We start from the raw sequence: 19,623 nt of genomic DNA, 5'->3' as shown, positions 1-19,623 counted from the left end.
AGAGTGATAGAAACTCTTAGAGAATCGAATTTAAGCTCAGAGAAAAATGCTAAAAGACCATGTTACATTTTGCACTGGTCCTGGAAAGAGAAAAAAAATGGAACAGAAGGAGAGATGACCCAAAGTCCACTGGAGGAGGGACCGTGTGTGTGTGTGTGTGTGTGTGAGGAGATAACTTAAAATAATAACTACTACTAATAATAACATAACTAATATTAATAGCTATTGAGCACCTACTATGTATAAGGCATTCTTCCAAGTGCTTGGCATAGATCACATTATTCAGTGAGGTAGACACCATTTTATAGATAAAAGGTAATCTCCATTTTATAGATAAGGAAATGAGCTCAGAGCATGTGAGGAATTTGTGACAGGTCATACAACCCATGAGTAGTCGAGCCAGGATTACAATGCAGATGAGTCTGCCTTTGAAGCTCACCTTCTTAACTACTTCTCTATCCTAGCATCTGGCCTAAGACTGAGAAGTAACTGCAGGGATTTATCACAGGAAGACCTATACCTCCAACAATTTAAAATCTCCATTGCTCTTTATTTGCAGCACTTGTATTTGTAACGTGCTCCCTCATGACATGCTGTGATTGCATAGAATCATGTAACCCCTGGTTAGGAAGCAATGTCATTATTCATAAAATGTATCAATCTTGAATTATGTAACTATTATAAACACATATGAATGTTGCTTTAAGACCTATGGTTAGCTGTCCTTTTCTTCATCAATGAACACTAAAAATATATGAAATAAATTTGTGGGTATCTCCTAGAGACGGCTAAAATCTTCAAATACTCCAACACCTAAGAGGCACTTGCATACAGGATCATTTCAACTGACTTAACCTGCCAATCAAAATCTGACTCAAAGACAACAGTAAGTGTTTCTATTAGCCAGAGACAAAAATTTAGAATTAGCAAAGAAACATTTTCTGTTACCTCAGATTGTTGTAGGAGAGCAGAGAAAGGGAAGACAATGGATCCAAGCCAATTCTTTCTTACATATGAATGACCACTGCAGCTCCTGAAACAGCGATCCTATTAAAATAAATAAGTTTTCTATCACTATTCTACATCATGTGATGAATAATTTCACACAAACTTGCAGGTAAGTATAATAAATTCTCTTTCATTTTAAAAAGAAACCAAAGAGTAAATAGAAAAGTTTTTTCTCACTTTCAAAAATTTCTTTAAAATTGACTATTTAAAGCAATAATAATGACCTGCTGCAGAGTTTATGACATATGTAAAAGCAAAATATATGATAAAATAACACTAACACAAAGCACAGGAGTAGAAATGGAAGTGTAATAATATCCTGTTCTTACACTATATGTGGAGTGGCATAATATTACAGACTGTGATAAGCGCAATAATTTTTTTTTTTTAAGCGCAATAATTATAATAAAGCCTAGGGCAACAATTACAAAATAAAAGAAGTACAGCTAATAAGCCAATAGTGAAAATAAAGTACAATCATAAAAGTACTCTATTAATCCAAAAAAAAGGAAGAAAAAAGGACAAAAAGCAGATTGGACAAGCAGAAAGCAAACAGGAAGATGGAACCCAGCCAAGTCAGTAATTACACAAAACATAAATACCCATTTATTAAAAGATAGAGATTGTTACAACCGAATAAAAAAGGAAGGCCCAACTATACACTGTCTAAAGTAAACTCATTCTACATATAAAGACACAGGTTAAAAGAAAAATTAAGAAGAGAAAGAAAAAGATACACCATACATACAAACACCAATGAAAAGAAAGTCGAAATGACTATATTTGTAACATACAAAGTAGATTTAAGAATTAAGAAATGTAACCAGGGATAAAGAAGAATATTTCATAATAATAGAGGAATCAATTCATGAAGAAGGAATATAATCTTAGCAGTGTGTGTGTGTGTGCTAAGTTGCTTCAGTCGTGTCTGACTCTGTGTGACCCAATGGACTGTAGCCCTCCAGGTCCCTGTGTCCGTGAGGATTCTCCAGGCAAGAATAGTGCAGTGGGTTACTATGCCCTCCTCCAGGGGATCTTCTCTACCAAGGGATGGAACTTGGGTCTCTTATGTCTCCTGCATTAGCAGGCAGGTTCTTTACCCCTAGCGCCACCTGGGAAGCCCTGTAACTCTAATAAAGAGTTATAAAAACAGAGCTAAAAAACATGACACCAAAAGCAATTTATTAAAAATGCTCAACATCATTGTGTGTTGTTAGTTGCTCAATCGTGTCTGACTGTTTGCGACTCCTTTGTCTATGGAATTTTCCAGGGAAGACTACTAGAATGGGTGCCCATTCCCTTCTCCAGGGGATCTACTCAACCCAGGGATCAAACCCAGGTCTCCTGCATTGCAGGCAGATTCTTTACCATCTGAACCACCAGGGAAGCCATCCAACATCATTAATCATTAGGAAACGCAAATCAAAACTACAATGAGATACAACCATAGGCTTGCTAGAATGGCTAAAATTTTGAAGTCTTACTACATGCTTGTAAGAATGTGAAAGAACTAGAAGTCTCATACAGTGCTGGTGGAAATAAAAAACGGTACAATCACTTTGAAAAAACAATTTGTTTCTCAAATGTCCACTTACCATATGATCCAGTCATTTCACTCCTATGTACTACCCCCAAAATTAAAGCATTTGTATGTAAGACTTCTACACAAATCCTCATGGTAGTTTTATTTATAATATCCCCTCCACCCCCGCCAAAGAAAATCCACCTGTCCATCAACAGGTGAATATTTAAACATACAATACAATGTGTGTTTTCAACAGACTACGACTATACAATAAAAAGTAATGAACTATTTGATAAATAACACAACATAGACAAATCTAAAAATAATTTTTTTTACCCCTGAATGAAAGTTGCCAGGCCAAGGAAAAAAGAGTGAAAACTGTATGGTACCATTTCTATAAAATTCCAGAAAATATAAAGTATAGTTACTGAAAGCAGATGAATCATTTCCTGGGGTGGGAGGAAGGAAGAGAAGGATGGAGGTATTCTAACAGGACAGAGGAAAAACTTTGAGAGTGATGCATATATTCATTGTCTTGACTTTGATAATGGTTTCATGTGTATATATACATATATGTCAAAATTCGTCAAAATACACACTTTATGTGCAGTTTACTGTATGCCAACTACTCCTCAATAATACTATTTTTAAAAATTAGAAAAAGCATGTATAGGGATATTGGGCAAAAAAGGATTTGGCATTTACCACCAACACCACTAACCCCACTGGCATTTACTCTGTAATTCACTTCACTTTTAGCCATTTATGTTTTTCATCTCATCAGCCAAAGTGCTGAGATAGGGGGAATATGGGAAAGGTGTTAGAGAATAGTTCTTGGGATAGGCATGTTGCTTGTTTGAGTTAAGACTGGCATAGGCAACAAACCGCTCCATAGTACTAGTATATACTTATATCCACTGATTTTTACTTGTAATTAGGGAAGATGAGAGCAGTTGGGTTGAGTTTAGGAATCAAGAAGAACCAAAAGGACAATGAAGACATGGAAAGGGTTGGTGCACGCTGAACCCCACTCGGTCCCTTGTCCTTGGTTTGGCCCCTGATGATTAGGGTCAGTGGCTGGAGAAGCTCTTCTACTGTGAGATTTTGTATACAAACACTATTGCTTTATAGTCTAGATACACAATATGTGGTATGGATTCAGAGAAAATAGGCCCGTTCTGCCCATGCTTGCACAGAATCCAGTGCCTCTTGAGTATTCTGAAGTTTGATAGCTTTGGGCTCAAGGATAACTGGGGGGATAACACCCTTGGCACAGATGGTGGCATCATAATCAGGGCAATGTCAACAGTGGTGGTGGTGAGATTCTTTTAGGTGGCTTTGAGAGCTTTGGGGGCTGAGGCAAAAGAACACACATACTGACGACTATAGCTAACAGTCATGTCTAAGAACATATATGAGGACTCCTCGGAGGCTTCCAGAAAATTTTGTGAGGGACTGGTGGAGGTTTTAAGAATAAGATCTTAAATTATTTATATTAATGTGATTTCTTTTAAATCCATAAACTCAAAATTTCTGTTAATATTAAAGTTATACACTATTAACCTGGGCTGAAGTAAGGAGCTAGGGAAAAAAGAAGGGAGATAAAAAGGACAATTCATTGTGGTTTTCCCCATATACCATCTTGTTTTCTGCTTCATTTTGTGCTTTTCCATCAACCATCTTTCCATTGCTGCCATAATTATGGATCATGTTGGCTTACTGCCAAGAAATAATGGCATCAGTTAGATAGCATCACCAACTCAATGGACATGAATCTGAACAAACTCGGGGAAATAGCGAAGGACAGGGAAGCCTGGTGTTCTGGAGTCCATGGGGTCACAAAGAGTCGGACACAACTTATTGACTGAACCACCACCACAACAAAGGTTAACCTGGGCCATTTCTTAACTAAGAAAATTCATCAAATGGTCCTCTTGCAGACAGTCCAGTTTAGAAATGTAAAAACCTTGCAAAAGAAAATGCAATATATTCTGGTTCCCATTTTAATCTGATCTGTTTTCTTCTAAGAACAACAAATGCCAGGGAGTTCAGGGTCATAATAGACAATATTGAGATTCTAATGATCACATGCCAACTAGGAAACACGGTATTCAGTTTCTAAGCCCTGGGTGTGTTACTGCTGTTTACTTGAATCTGGGGAAGGGCTGAAGTTTGAAAAAAGCTACCAGTACCCCTGATTCCTGTCTTCAGTTCATAGCCAGTGCTTTTGAGATCTTCCTACATCTCAGTAAACAATGTAAAGCACCTTAATGTACATAGTTTTACCATAGTATATACATTAGGTATATATCATAGTATATACCATAGCAAATGTGTTTAGTGCAGCAAACCTTGAAAATATGCTAAGGCTTGGCTACCGGGAAGTTCACACATAGATATAATGTTCAATTGCAGAAACCTAGTTTCCCCAAATTCTTGGTATATTTATCCCTCCTCTTCCTATGTGTGGTTTATGATCTCTGTTATTTTTGAACTGACTTGTCACATGTCTGATTTTATTTCATGTTGCTCCATATCCTTTTTACACAATGTTGTAAATAGACACTGCAACCAAAAGCAAATTAACAAATACGTTCACAGACTTCATTCAGTCTGAACCTAGAATTATTTCAACATTATTATAATTATTCTACTTTACCTTATGCTTTTCAATAATCATTTCATCAAAAATGTTGATATATATATTATCTTTTATTTTAGATAAACTTGAGAAGTTACAATCATGTCCTGGTAAGCTGTAAATAAGAAAACATATTCAGACGTTTAATTATTTTATAAAATCATTATTCATAAAGGACTATAAAATTACCTGTTATTTTCTTTTATAAAGTGTAAGCTAAGAAAAGCTATGTGTTTTCAAGATGACTGTTATCTTTCATTAGACTCAGTATCAAAAAATCTACAGACAATAAATCCTGGAAAGGATGTAGAGAAAAAGGAATCCTCCTACACTGTTGGTGGGAATGTAAATTGGTACAGCCACTATGGAGAACGGCATGGAGGTTCCTTAAAAATCTAAAAATAGATTTGCCATATGACCTGGCAATCCCACTTATGGGCACATACCCAGGTGTGTGCACAAGCTAAGTTTCTTCAGTCATGTCCAACTCTTTGTGACCCTATGGAATGTAACCCACCAGGCTCCTCTATTCATGAGATTCTCCAGGCAAGAATACTGGAGTGAGTATCAATTCAGTTTAGTTCAGTTGTGTCTGACTCTTTGCGACCCCATGGCCTGCAGCACACTAGGCCTCCCTGTCCATTACCAACTCCTGGAGCCTACTCAAACTCGTGTCTATTGCGTTGGTGATGCCATCCAATTATCTCATCCTCTGTCATCCCCTTCTCCTCCTGCCTTCAATCTTTCCCAGCATCAAGGTCTTTTCCAATAAGTCAGTTCTTCCCATCAGGTAGCCAAAGTATTGGAGCTTCAACTTCATCATCAGTCTTTCCAATGAATATGCAGGATTGATTTCCTTTAGGACGGACTGGTTGGCTCTCCTTGCTGTCCAAGGGACTCTCAAGAGTCTTCTCCAACACTATAGTTCAAAAGCATCAATTCTTCTGCACTCAAATTTCTTTATAGTCCAATGCTCACATCCATACCTGACTATTGGAAAAACCATAGCCTTGACTAGACGAACCTTTGTTGGCAAAGTAATGTCTCTGCTTTTTAACATGCTGTCTAGGTTGGTCATAACTTTCCTTCCAAGGAGCAAGCGTCTTTTAATTTCATGGCTATAGTCACCATCTGCAGTGGTTGTGGAGCCCCCCAAAATAAAATCTCTCACCATTTCCATTGTTTCCTCATCTATTTGCCATGAAGAGATGGGATCAGATGCCATGATCTTTGTTTTCTGAATGTTGAGTTTTAAGCAAACTTTTTCACTATCCTCTATCACTTTCATCAAGAGGCTCTTTAGTTCTTCTTCACTTTCTGCCATAAGGGTGGTGTCTGCGTATCTGAGTTTATTGGTATTTCTCCCAGCAATCTTGATTTCAACTTGTGCTTCATCCAGCCCAGCATTTTGCACGATGTCCTCTGCATATAAGTTAAATAAGCCAGGTGACAATATGCAGCATTGATGGACTCCTTTCCCTATTTGGAACTAGTCTGTTGTTCCATGTCCAGTTCTAACTGTTTTCTCTTGACCTGCATACAGATTTCTCAGGAGGCAGGTAAGGAGGTCTGGTATTCCTGTGTCTTGAAGAATTTTCCAGTTTGTTGTAATTCACACAGTCAAAGGCTTTGGCATAGTCAATAAAGCAACACTAGATGTTTTTCTGGAACCCTCTTGCTTTTTTGATGATCCAACGGATGTTGGCAATTTGATGTCTGGTTCCTCTGGTTTTTCTAAATCCAGCTTGAACATCTAGAAGTTCATGGTTCACATACAGTTGAAGCCTAGCTTGGAGAATTTTGAGCATTACTTTGCTAGCGTGTGAGATGAGTGCAATAGTGCAGTAGTTTGAGCATTCTTTGGCATTGCTTTACTTTGGGATTGGAATGAAAACTGGCCTTTTTCAGTCCTATGGCCACTGCTGAGTTTTCCAGATTTGCTAGCATATTGTGTGCAACACTTTCACAGCATCATCTTTTAGGATCTGAAATAACTCAACTGGAATTTCATTACCTCCACTAGCTTTGTTCATAGTGATGCTTTCTAAGGCCCATTTGACTTCACATTCCAAGATGTGTGACTCTAGGTAAGTGATCACACCATCGTGGTTATCTGAGTCATGAAGATCTTTTTTGTATAGTTCTTTGTGTATTGTTTCTACCTCTTCTTAATATCTTCTGCTTCTGTTAGAGCCATACCATTTCTGTTCTTTATTGTGCTCATCTTTGCATGAAATGTTCCCTTGGTATCTCAAATTTTCTTGAAGAGATCTCTAGTCTTTCCCATTCTATTGTTTTCCTCTATTTCTTTGCATTGATTACTGAGGGAGGTTTTCTTATCTTTCCTTGCTATTCTTGTCAAAACCCATAGAACATACAAGGCTTCCCAGGTGGCATTAGTGGTAAAAAATCTACCTGTACTGCAGGAGATGTGGGAGATGCAGGTTTGAGCCCTGGGTCAGGAAGATTCCCTGAAGGAGGGCATGGCAAGTCACTCCAGTATTCTTGCCTGGAGAAATCCCATGGACAGAGGAGCCTGGTGGGCTATAGTCCACAGGGTCACAAACAGGTGGACATGATTGAAGCAACTGAGTACACACGCATAGAATGTACAACACAAAGAATGAATTCTAATGTAAACTGTGGACTTTGTCTCATAATATGTCACCACTGGTCCGTTTCATAAGAAATGTACCACACTGCCACTTAGGGAAGCTGTGTGTGTGTGTGCGTGTGTTGAAGGGAGAGGATATGTAAGAATTCTGCTTTCTGCTCAATTTTACTAGGAACCTAAACTCTCTAAAAATGATAAAGTCTATCAATTTGTTTAGAATGGAAGAAAGGAAACTCAATTTCATTAGAAATCCAGGAATGTAAATTAAATCACAGTAAGAATATCACTTAAGATCCATCATATTAGAAAAATTAATTTTAAAAATTAAATATTATTGAAGATGTGGCACAATAGGAACTTTTATACTGAGAGTGTATATTGGCACAATCACTTTGGGAAAAAAATTGACATTAAGTAGTAAAGTTGAAGCAATTCCACTCCTGGATATGGATCCTGGAGCAGAGTATCTCAAAGTGTCTCCTGACTAGTGGCATCAGTAACACCTGGAACTTTTTAGAAATGAAATTATGGTATCAGGCCTACTCTAGAGTTACTGAATTAGAAACTATGGAGTTGGGCCCAGCAATTTGTTTAAAGAAACCACACAGATGATTTCAGTGCACAAAATAGCTTGAGAACTACTGTCTTAAAAAGAAACTCTTAGATGTGTGTTCCAGATAACAAGTACAAGAATGTTCAGAGCAACACTATTCATAATAGCAAAACACTAAAACCAGGCAAATGTGCATCAACAGGATAAAAAATAAATAAATTATGGCATTTTAACACAGTAGAATACTATAACGAAGTGAAAATGAAGGAAGGAATAGTTATGAATATGGATAAACCTCTCAAAATAATGAAGAGTAAAGAAACAGGTTGCAAAAGATAATTCAATTTATATACAGTTGAAAAGCATCCATAAATAAATAAAACATAGCTAGGGATGAATATCTATGATTTAAAATCATAAATAAAGAGAGGGAAGGATAAACACAAGGGTAACATGGTTGTTATCTCTGGGGAAAGAGGAAGGGGATACAGTTGGGTATTGGCACAGCAGAGCCTTCAAAGTTACTGGCAACACTCCATTTTTAAAGCTAAATGGTAGATACACAAATATTCATTTTCCCTCAGAACTTATACTTACATATACACTATATAGGGAGTTCCCTGCTTACTCAGTGATCAAGAATCCGCCTGCAGTGCAGGAACCACAGAGACACGGGTTCAATTCTTGAGTTAGGAAGAGCCCCTGGAGGAAGGCAGGGCAACCCATTCCAGTATTCTTGCCTAAAGAATCCCATGGACAGAGAAGCCTGGCGGGCTACAGTTCACAGGGTCACAAAGAGTCAGACATGACTGAAGTGACTTAGCACACACACATACATTATCTATGTAAACACACTTCATAATTAAAAAACTTAAAAATTAAGCCTGTATCAATCATTATTTTCAATAAATGGCTCAAGAAAATAATTCTGTTATTGGTTTATCTTAGAAGCCAAGGAAAAATGGACTCTAACTTACATAAAATCTACTTTAATTTCTTCATTCCAGCATGGATGAGATCCACTGGCAATGCTGGTTTGGTATACAGTGTGTTGAAAGGAAACTTCCACAAAGGGGTGTACAGTATCCTGAAACACATGATAAACACTGACTAGGTTTTTGTAATATTTTATATAGTTGATAAAAGGTAGAAATTAGTTACTGACTGATAACTAGATGGTTTGGTTCTTCTAGTTTTTCAAACAACCATTATTTACTCATTCACTCATTCAATTAAGATTTCATCCTATTTAATATCAGGTATGATCTTGCTAAGATTCAAAAATACATGGATGTCATTAGGATTTTTATCTTAAGTCTGTCAGGAGAAAACAAACAGTTAAGCAAATAATGGCAATGAAACATAAGAAATATATTCAGGATATAATAGTTACTCAGGAGAGAGAATGATTAAACTTTTGGGGGTGAAGACAAAGAGAACTTCATATAGAACACATTGCATGGGCTTGAGCTTCGAAACATTAAATAGTAGTTCATGTGGCCAGTAAGACATGAACACGAAGTATGGTGGCCATTCCAGGCAAAGGAAAGGGCAAGAATGGAGGACTTCTAGAATGTAGTAGTGTGATATGAGACCGCTGTGGGGTGGAGAGAAATGTGGCTGACTGATTGGTAGATAAGAACCAGATAAATACAGATTTTCCTAAGGAGCTTGCATTTTATTCTATAGACCCTGAGGGGAGGGTAGTAGAGAATGAAATGATTAGAATTACATTTTGTAAACAGCACCATCACTGTGTTATGGAGAGTAAACTAGAAGCCCAAGAAATTAGCGATGGATGGTCCAGTTAGGGACCAGTTTCAATTCAGAGAAAACATGACCAAAACTGCGCTTGAGAGAAGTGTTAAATACTTACCTTATTTAAGATTTCATCTGAGGCTAATGATTTGATTGTTTCTTTATGTCTGAGGTGAGACATGGATGATATTAAATAAGTAGGCATACCCAAGGACCTTCAGGAAAAACAATATAGAGACATACACTTTAATTAATTTCAATATTTGTTTTGGTGCGAATCGGTGTGTTTTTGCTTATGCTTATGTGCTGTGTTGTTGGGTTTCTGCTTATGCTTATAGAGATAGATAAGTTAGTTACCCTGGATCTTACTGTTTACTTTGGGTCTTCATACTGTAGGTGGTTAGAGATAAATATGTGACAATCACTACTCTGAAAGGGTAGCTCCTCAGTGCTAAGCTATGGATCAGTCTGTGGTAAAGTCTTCACTGATCCTCAGCAAAAGGGGGAAAATAGGGTAGGTAATAATTTGAGCTATATTATTCCTATTTTTGGTGTTACAGTATTCTTTCTTTTACAGATTAATTATTGCAGAAAGTGAAAGTCACTCAGTTGTGTCCAACTCTTTGCAACCCCATGGACTATAGTCCATGGAATTCTCTAGGGGAGAATACTGGAGTGGGTAGCCTTTCCCTTCTCCAGGGAATCTTCTCAACTCAGGAATTGAACCCAGGTCTCCCCCATTGCAGGTAGATTCTTTACTAGTTGAGCCACAAGGGAGGCCCAATAAGCCTGATTATTGTAGAAAATGGTAGTAATTTTAAAATGTCCTTATTTCACAAAACAGCTTTGAAATGTGCATTTGTTTTGAGAATATCAAGTGTATCATAAATAAAATCATATTTGCAAAACACAGGCAGAACCTTTAAGAGGCTTTAACTGTAGATTAGTAGCTAGCAAGCAAAATGTTTCTCATAGGTAGAATTCACGGGATAGTTATTCACGGGATAAACATAAAATAAGTAAGCAGAGCACACCTGTGTTAAAAGTAGATAGAGATACTCAGTATTCCTTAGGTACCTGGGTATGAAATATTCACAATATATAAATTATATATGAGATTAAATATATGACACTTGATATTGAGGATATACTAAATATTCAGGATGACTTCATTTGACCATTCTGACCCCACATATCCTCTGCCCAAGAAACACCAATAAAACACATCATTCTGAGTGCCTGCAAAACAATGGTAAGATCTGATTTTTATAAGAAGTCACCTAAAATGACAAGTCCAAAATGGAGCCTATTCTCTCCTGTATTCTACTATTCTACTTCCAACACTGTGAGTGGACAGTATAATTGGCAATAGCTGCTTAAGTTTTCAAAATAGGGAATATGGACAGAAGGCATTTATTTAATATAGCACCCCAAAATACACATATTAAAGATACTTCAGGCGTCTCAAACTTCTGCAAACTTTTACTACATAGCAATGACAGTTAAGTTTGACTATTCAAATGAAGATTTCAACTTTCATTCAACTTTTGTATGTAGAGCATCAATAAAGTGCAACATTTTATTAAAAAGACAGTTTAGAAATTTACATTTAAGACATTTTTTGTAACTCCAAAAATTGGTGCAATTGCCTTACCTATTAACTGTTGTTTTCCTTGTAGGAATATTATAAGCTCTCAGTATTCTGATAAGAATCTTAATATCTCTATCACAGACAGTCTGTGCTGCCACTTTTTTCCTTTCTTTCCTCTGAGGCTTTAACTTTCTTCGTTGTTCAAGAAGCTTACAAACTGCATATGTCAACTGGCTAAAAAGTGGTCAATCAGATTGATATAAAATAACTTAATACTTGAAAGACAATGATTTTTAAAATTTATTATAAATAAGGTCATTATTCTGAACCATGTTCTCTTTACTGTGTAGGGGAGACAGAGTTGTCTTAGACCCAAGAGAATAATCTTTTTCTGAGTGTAGAAGGGATGCTGTGTTTTCAGAGAGCACCTGATTGCTCCATGTTCTTTGGTATATGGTCCAAGAAGAGATAGGGCATGGAGAGGTAATCCCATGAAACATGATGTTATTTCAAAAGATTATTCATTTTTTAGGAATCATTCTCTTGATCATTTTCTACATAGTTCTAAGTAGGAGTTAGTTATAAGTACTGCGACTCCTGGCAACACAAACCCATGTGGAGCCTATGTGGAAACACAAAGTTATATGGAATTATAACTTTATGGTCACACTTGTTTTCCTCTAAAGACTGAAAATAAAAACTTCAGACTACCCCACAAAGTTATAGTCATCAAAACAGCAAGGCACAAAAATAGAAATGCAGATCAATGAAACAGGACAGAAAGCCCAGAAATAAATGCATGTACTTATGGTCAATTGATCTAAGGAGGCAAGACTATATATAACGAAGGAAAGACAGTCTCTTCAATAAATGGTGCTGGGAAAACTGGACAGCTACATGCAAAAAATGATATTAGAACATTCTTTGACATCGTACACAAAAATAAATTCAAATTTATTAAAGACCTAAATGTAAGACTGTACACTATAAAACTCTTAGAGGAAAACATAGGCAGGACACTCTGACATAAATTACAGCAACATCTTCTTCAATCCCTCTCTCAGAGTAATGGAAATGGAAAAACAAAAATAAACAAATGAGACCTAATTAAACTAAAAAGTTTTTGCACAGCAGAGGAAACAATAGACTAAATGAAAAGGCAGCTCACAGATTGGGAAAAATATTTGCAAATGATGTGACCAAGGGATTAGTCTCCAAAATTTATAAACAGCTCATGATGCTTAATATCATCCAAGCAAACAACTATATCAAAAAAGGGGCAGAAGACTTAAACAGATATTTTCACCAAAGAAGATATATAGGTGGCCAAGAGGCACACGAAAAGATGTTCAACATTGCTAATTATTAGAGAAATGCAAATCAAAACTGCAAGAAGATATCACCTCAAACCAGTCAAAATGGCTATCATCAAAAAACCCACAAACTATAAACACTGGAGAGGGTAGGAAGAGAAGAGAACCCTCCTACACTGTTGGTGGGAATGTAAATTTGTGAAGCCACTATGGAGAACAGTATGGAGGTTCCTTAAGAAACTAAAAACATAGCTACCATATCATCCTATAACCTCACTCCTGGACATGTATCCAGAAAAATATATGGTCTGAAAGGGAACTTGTACCCCAGTATTCATTGCAGTGTGTTTACAACAGCCAAGACATGGAAGCAGTCTAAACGTCCATATACCGGAGAATGGATTAAGAAAATGTGATACATATATATATTAAGAAATAAGAAATTAAGATTAAGAAATATATATATTAAGATTAAGAAATATATATATATATTTTAATCTATATATGTTTCTTAATATATATATAATGGACTATTACTCAGCTATTGAAAAGAATGAAATAAGACCATTTGTAGCAACATGGATGGACTTAAGAGACTGTCATACTGAGGAAAGTAAGTCAGAGAAAGAAATGCTGTGTAGTATAATTTATATATGGAATCCAAAAAAAGATACAAATGAACTTATTTACAAAACAGAAACAGACTCATAGACTTAGAGAACAAACTCATGGATACCAGCGGGGAAGGGATTGAGGGGGACAAGGGAGTTTGGGATTGACATGTACACACCGCTATATTTAAAATGGGCAAACAACAAGGACCCAGTACAAGTGCAGCAAAGGGAACTCTGCTCAATATTCTGTAACAGCCTAATTAAGAAAAGAATTTGAAAAAGAATAGATTCATGTCGTGTATAACTGAATCACCTTGTTGTACGCCTGAAAATAACGCAACATTGCTAATCACCTGTACTCCAATATAAAATGAAAAGTTAAAAAATAAGTTTTCACTGTTAACACACACACATCACTGTCAGTTAGGTTCAGTCACTCAGTCATGCCTGACTCTTTGCAACCCCGAAACTAGCAGAACATTGTAAATCAACTATACCCCAATAAAATTTTTTTAAAAATAAGCTTTTATTTTAAAACATGTGCTCATAGAGAATTACTTCAAGGTATATTTTAGAATAGAAACCCCTCCCCCAAAATACATCTCAGCATCCTAAGCCAATTAAAACCTTCCTGTTGATACTAAGAACCTGCAAGTGGCCCCAGAGTGGTTTCCCAGATATGAAGCATCCCAAATTCCTATTCCTACCCTTAAGTCTCACAGGTAGGACAGTATGAGAATTGAGTTCCTTCAGCAAAAGGCTCCCCCCACAGCTGCCTGTGGATCGCAGAGTCCTTATATCAGTCTTTGCTGAGGATTCAATTTTGAAAGGGGGAGATTATAGGCTTAGGGCATGGTGCTACCACCAATGATTTTTCCAGAATCAGTCCCAGGACAGGGAGATCTGAGAGCAAAACTAATTTGGGGCAAAGGTGTTTTGCTTTCTTTCTTGCCACAAGGAGAGGGTTAAAAACAAAATTACTATACAACTGAAAATATAAATCATACAGATGTGTCCAAAATGGAATTTTAAAATTATTAAAAATATTTAAATCACTATAGTTCATTTTATGCTTTGTAACTGGATTTTGACATTAATAGAAAAAGAGAACTTATTTGAGGACTCTGAAGGAACTAGCTTATAGCTTTATATTTCAGACTTAAATAATAATAATTTTAGTATGTACCTTGCAGATACAATTTCTTCATAATCAGCCACAATATCTGATAAGTTAAATTTGCTAACTTTGACAATTCTTCTCATTACCAACCTTCTCATCTACAAAACATATTTTTAAGAAATGAAGAGTTCATATTTTAAGATTAAGAATACACAACGGTACTGGTGTCACTCTTTTGCTAGTCTTACTTTTTATAAGTAAGGAATGGGAAGGGGAATTAGATAAGTGAAAGTATGGTTCTGTTTCTGACCATTATCAAAATCATTCCTAACACTCTCATTATGACCCTCTCACCTCTTTTTCAACTTAACTCAGAGTATTCACATAGACAGAATTAGTCTTCACCAAAGAAGATGATTACCTGTGAATGTGTTTTAATAGCAGTCACTTGTATTCACACAAATCTTGATCCACAGAGAAATGTCATCACATTTCTGTATGTCCTTTTTTTTTTTAATTAATTTATTTATTTTACTTTACAACATTGTGTTGGTTTTGCCATACATTGACTTGAATCCGCCATGGGTGTACATGTGTTCCCCGTCCTGAACCCCCCTCCCACCTCCCTCCCCACCCCATCCCTCTGGGTATAATTCACATGTTTCAATGTCATTCTCCCATATCATCCCACCCTCGCACTCTCCCACAGTATGTCCTTTGAGTTCATCTTACTCTGACCTTAAGTTCTCATTCTGTCTGCTTGGTAGATATTCAGTGCTTCAACAGAGCCATTCCCCTAAGCCTGTGCTGCTTGCAGAACCCATAGAAATTGGTTCCTCTAAGCACTCTGAAATTCTTTATAGTCTAAGGAAATTCCTCCCTTTCTACTCTAATGCCATTCTTCACATCAGGTGTAGACTTTTAGAAATGAAACCAGGAAGAAGCGTGTCTCAAGGCAAATTTCTGCTTTCTGTCCTGCCACAAATCATCCTGGAGATAATGTAACCTGGAGACTGTGTACACATGCATGTGTGCTAAGTCACTTCACTGTGTCTGACTCTTTACGACCCTATGGATAGTAGCCCACCAGGCTCCTGTGTCCACGGGATTCTCTAGGCAGGAATACTGGAGTGGGTTGCCATGCTCTCCTCCAGGTGATCTTCCAGACCCAGGGATTGAACCTGCATTTCTTACCTTTCCTGCATTGGCAGAAGGGTTCTTTACCACTAGCACCACCTGGGAAGCCCAACCTACAGGCTAATGATCTGCTTAAATTATATAGGAAAATGAGGTGGTAGAATGGGAAAAACAGACCACATGGGCTGTAGCTCACCAGGCTCCTCTGTCTATGGAATTTCCCAGGCAAGAATACTGGCGTAGTTTGCCATTCCCTTCTCCAGGGGATCTTCCCAACCCAGGGACTGAACCCAGGTCTCCTCCATTGCAGGCAGGTTCTTTCCCATCTGAGCCACCAGGGAAGCCTGTATGGGCAACAAACTGCTTGCCTTGAAGGTGAACCACATCCCTCTCCCCTCTGACCCCATTATTGTGCTTGAGCCCTCCCTCCCTCCCTTTCTTTCTTTCCCATCTCCCACCCCTTCTCTCATTCTCTTTCTCTCCTTTGCTCCACTGGCAGCACAGAGACTGAGCTCCTTGCTGTTCCTGCTACAGGCTACGCATATTCCTTTCTCAGTTTTCACATGTGGTTCCATCAGCCTGCGATGTTCTTCTCCCATGAAAACTCTAATCTTTTGGAGCTCCAACTCCAGTTCCCTCAGCTTTCAGGTTTTTTGTTGGTGTTACCTTCTCAGGGCCTTTCCTTGATTATCTTATTTAAAATTGTACCCCACAACCCAACACACACACACACACACACACACACACACACTCACGTGCTCTTTTCCAACTTTACTTCTTAGAGCACATATCACAATCTAATACACTAATATTTTGTTCATTATCTGACTTCTCCCACTAGAATGACTAGGAGGTCAAGGATTTTAGTCTCTCTTGTTTACGGCTGTAATTCCAATCTCTAGTATAATTCTTGATTAAGAGCAGATGCTCAGTAAGTATTTATTGAGTAAACTAATGGAAGGGACAGATTGAGGAGCGCTACAGGCCTCTTAGATGCAAATATTTCAGCAAAACTTTATCTAGCAATCCAGTACCACAGCAGGGAGTTTAACCCACATAACTCACAGTCAGATTTAAACCCCATGGCCGTATAAGGCCTCCAGTGTCAAACCAGGATTCCAGCACCCATAATTAGAGTCATTATCCTTCAACTTGTAGTGTGAAACTATCTCCAGATAGCAAAGAAGTCTTCACAAGGAGCTGAAACACAATCACAAAATGTTCTTGACGCTCCTTCGCAGGATCCTGCGTGAAGTTCCAGAATCCTCAGACACTTGCGCTCTTACCACCTTCCTGACCCTCTGCTACCCTCCCTCCCGGGCTTCCTTATCCATCAAAAAGAAGAAAGGGATGCGTAGGGTGTGTGTTCCCTTTTCTTATAAGAACACCTCTTTATTTCCTAAGACATAAATCTCATTATTAAATCACCTCTCAACCCTTTTTAAAAGAAATATGGAGCTAGTAGGGCTTTCCAGGTGGTGCTAATGGTAAAGAACCCGCCAGCCAATGCAGGAGACGTAAGCGATGCGGGCTCAATCCCTGGGTCAGGAAGATACCCTGGAGGAGGGCAAGGCAACCCACTAGAGTATTCTTGCCTAGAGAGTCCCACGGACAGAGGAGCCTGGTGGGCTACACCCCACAGGGTCACGAAGAGTCGGACACAACTCAAGTGACTTGGCACACACATGCAGTTAATAAAGAAGGCGTAGGAGGGGCAAGGGTGAGTGGGAAAAAAAACCTGCCAGTGATAAACAGGAAGTACTGAAACAGACTATGATAGCTACAGTGGTCTGCATTTCCACCATGCTCTCAGAGGAACAGAGTACGAACTAGCTCAGCACTTGCAGTTTTATCATTTTACTTCAGAAGAAAAGCAAGACAGGCATTTTTGTCTGTTTTTATAAAACAATAAAGCAGGACTCAGTGCATAGATAACTTGCCCAAAGACAGATGGGGTGGTCAGAACAGGTCTGCACATACCTGCCTAGGGCTCATCTAGTCACACAAGGTCACTTCTCTCCTGTTTTTACGAGGTATTTGGTGTGTATCTCTTAGATCCTTCCAAGGCTCTCTGCTTTCAAGTTATCTTGAAAGGCTTCTCTGGTGCTCTATAGCAAGGGCTATCAATTCTACTCCTGCAGAAGTCTTAGAAATCTCCTCAGCCTTGTGGTTTTATTCCTAACCTCATTAACTGCTCAAACATGTCTCAATATTTCCTGAGTGAAGAGCACTGTGCTGGGCATCACAGGTCTATAGATATAGTCCCTGTGCTCTGGAAGCTTAGGGTGGAAGGATGAGGGGTAAGTGGAAAGAAATCAGGAGTGAATTTGATTGAGGGATTCCACCTCAAACCTGGTTTAGGCTTTGGCAGGGTGTTCTGTAAATATCTAAAGCATGTCTTTCTCTACTATTTTCTGTCTCCTAGTAGTCCTCCATTCATTGTCTGCTGAACTGCTGTGGTGTGCGGCATTACGAGTTGTTAATAAAACTAGGGAATCCAACAAAATGCTGGTGTACTTCTCAAAGTGAATTTTCAGGGTCAAGAAGAGATGGGTGTAAACAGAAAAAGGTGGAATATGCTCTAATAATGAGTTTGCTGTCAACTGAAGTAACTGTTGCATCAATAATACACGTCAACTGTGTACATTTACAGATGGTCAGTAGGTAACTCTGAAAAAGAAGTCTGAACTGAACAGAAAACCCCTTAGTGATCAGAAAGAGGTGAGGAGCAACCAGGTCTGCCCGTCTGACTCTCTGGGAAGAGCATAGTACTACGCTATGCATCCGGCAGACTAGTTTTCACAAAAGTAAATTCAAACGCACTGACAATATTATTTTGTTGTTGTTACCTTTTGCAGAAAATTGGCAGAATTAATCCTTTGTGCAGTAATAGAATTCACATCTGAAATGGACATATCCTTTTCTATCTGACTTTCATATTCCTGTAAGTAGAGAAATTAAATTAGTTTCACGTTTTTTTTTTTTTTTGGCCATGCCATGCAGCATGCAGGATCTTAGTTTCCCAACCAAGGATCAAAGCTGTGCCCCCTGCCGAGGAAGTGCAGAATCTTAAACCACTGGACCACTAGGGTAATATCCTAGTTTCACTTCTTGAATGTAACAAGGTTTAGATATGATATGCTGCAATGAAATACTAACTACTCATTTCAGTTTATGTGTAAGAGATATTGGCAACACTCTGGAATTGGGAGGAGAGAATGTTTCTTCAAGATTCTTCCCTCTAAGAATTAGCGAAGAACCGTTATATTTTGTTTTCTTCTAGGAGGAGTTTCATTCATCTTTTAAAACTAAGTAATGATTGAGAAAAAAAAAACTAAACTGCAATTGAGAAAATGATAGGATTATGTAAAGACAAGTGAGAGCTATTCTTCATGTGTCCATTTACCCGGTACCATTAGAAACAAAAGAAATGGTTGGTATTAACATTAGAGTGTAATGTTCAAGTTGGTGGGCTTTGTAGGTCACAGTCCTGGATTCAAGTTGGCCCTGCCATTTACTAACTGTGTGGTTTGGGGAAAAGTTGATTAACTACTGCAGATCTGTTTCCTCTTTTGTAATAATACTATTACTATTAACATGTCACAGGATTGCTGTGAGATTTAACTAAAACAATATTTATAACGTGTGTGGCAGGTAGTAAGTAATCAAAATATGTTGACCATAATCAATAACTTTAATTTTACATATAGCAGTTGGTATGATTATTCATCAGGATGCCTCATTTATAT

At 37.8% G+C, this 19,623-nt stretch overlaps 1 protein-coding gene across 3 annotated transcripts in view; it reads right to left on the bottom strand.

Moving 5' to 3' along the window:
* Window positions 1-19,623, bottom strand: part of CC2D2B (coiled-coil and C2 domain containing 2B) — a 90,743-nt gene that overhangs the window by 21,658 nt on the left and 49,462 nt on the right. For 2 of the 3 annotated variants that reach the window (XM_065920051.1, XM_065920052.1), the window contains exons 1-2: window positions 5,193-5,213; window positions 949-1,047 (exon numbers count right to left, since the gene is read on the bottom strand). In XM_065920051.1, the coding sequence (XP_065776123.1) occupies window positions 949-1,047; window positions 5,193-5,213 (120 nt within the window). Of the gene's footprint in view, window positions 1-948; window positions 1,048-5,192; window positions 5,290-9,318; window positions 9,429-10,217; window positions 10,315-11,753; window positions 11,925-14,803; window positions 14,896-18,723; window positions 18,817-19,623 lie in introns of those variants that run through there. The other variant, XM_065920050.1, reaches the window with a different exon arrangement.

The sequence above is a fragment of the Muntiacus reevesi genome, chromosome 2 (genome assembly GCF_963930625.1).
Source record: "Muntiacus reevesi chromosome 2, mMunRee1.1, whole genome shotgun sequence".
NCBI lineage: Eukaryota > Metazoa > Chordata > Mammalia > Artiodactyla > Cervidae > Muntiacus > Muntiacus reevesi.
Note: the sequence above shows the minus strand (reverse complement) of the source record. Positions and strands in the feature narration are given on the sequence as shown.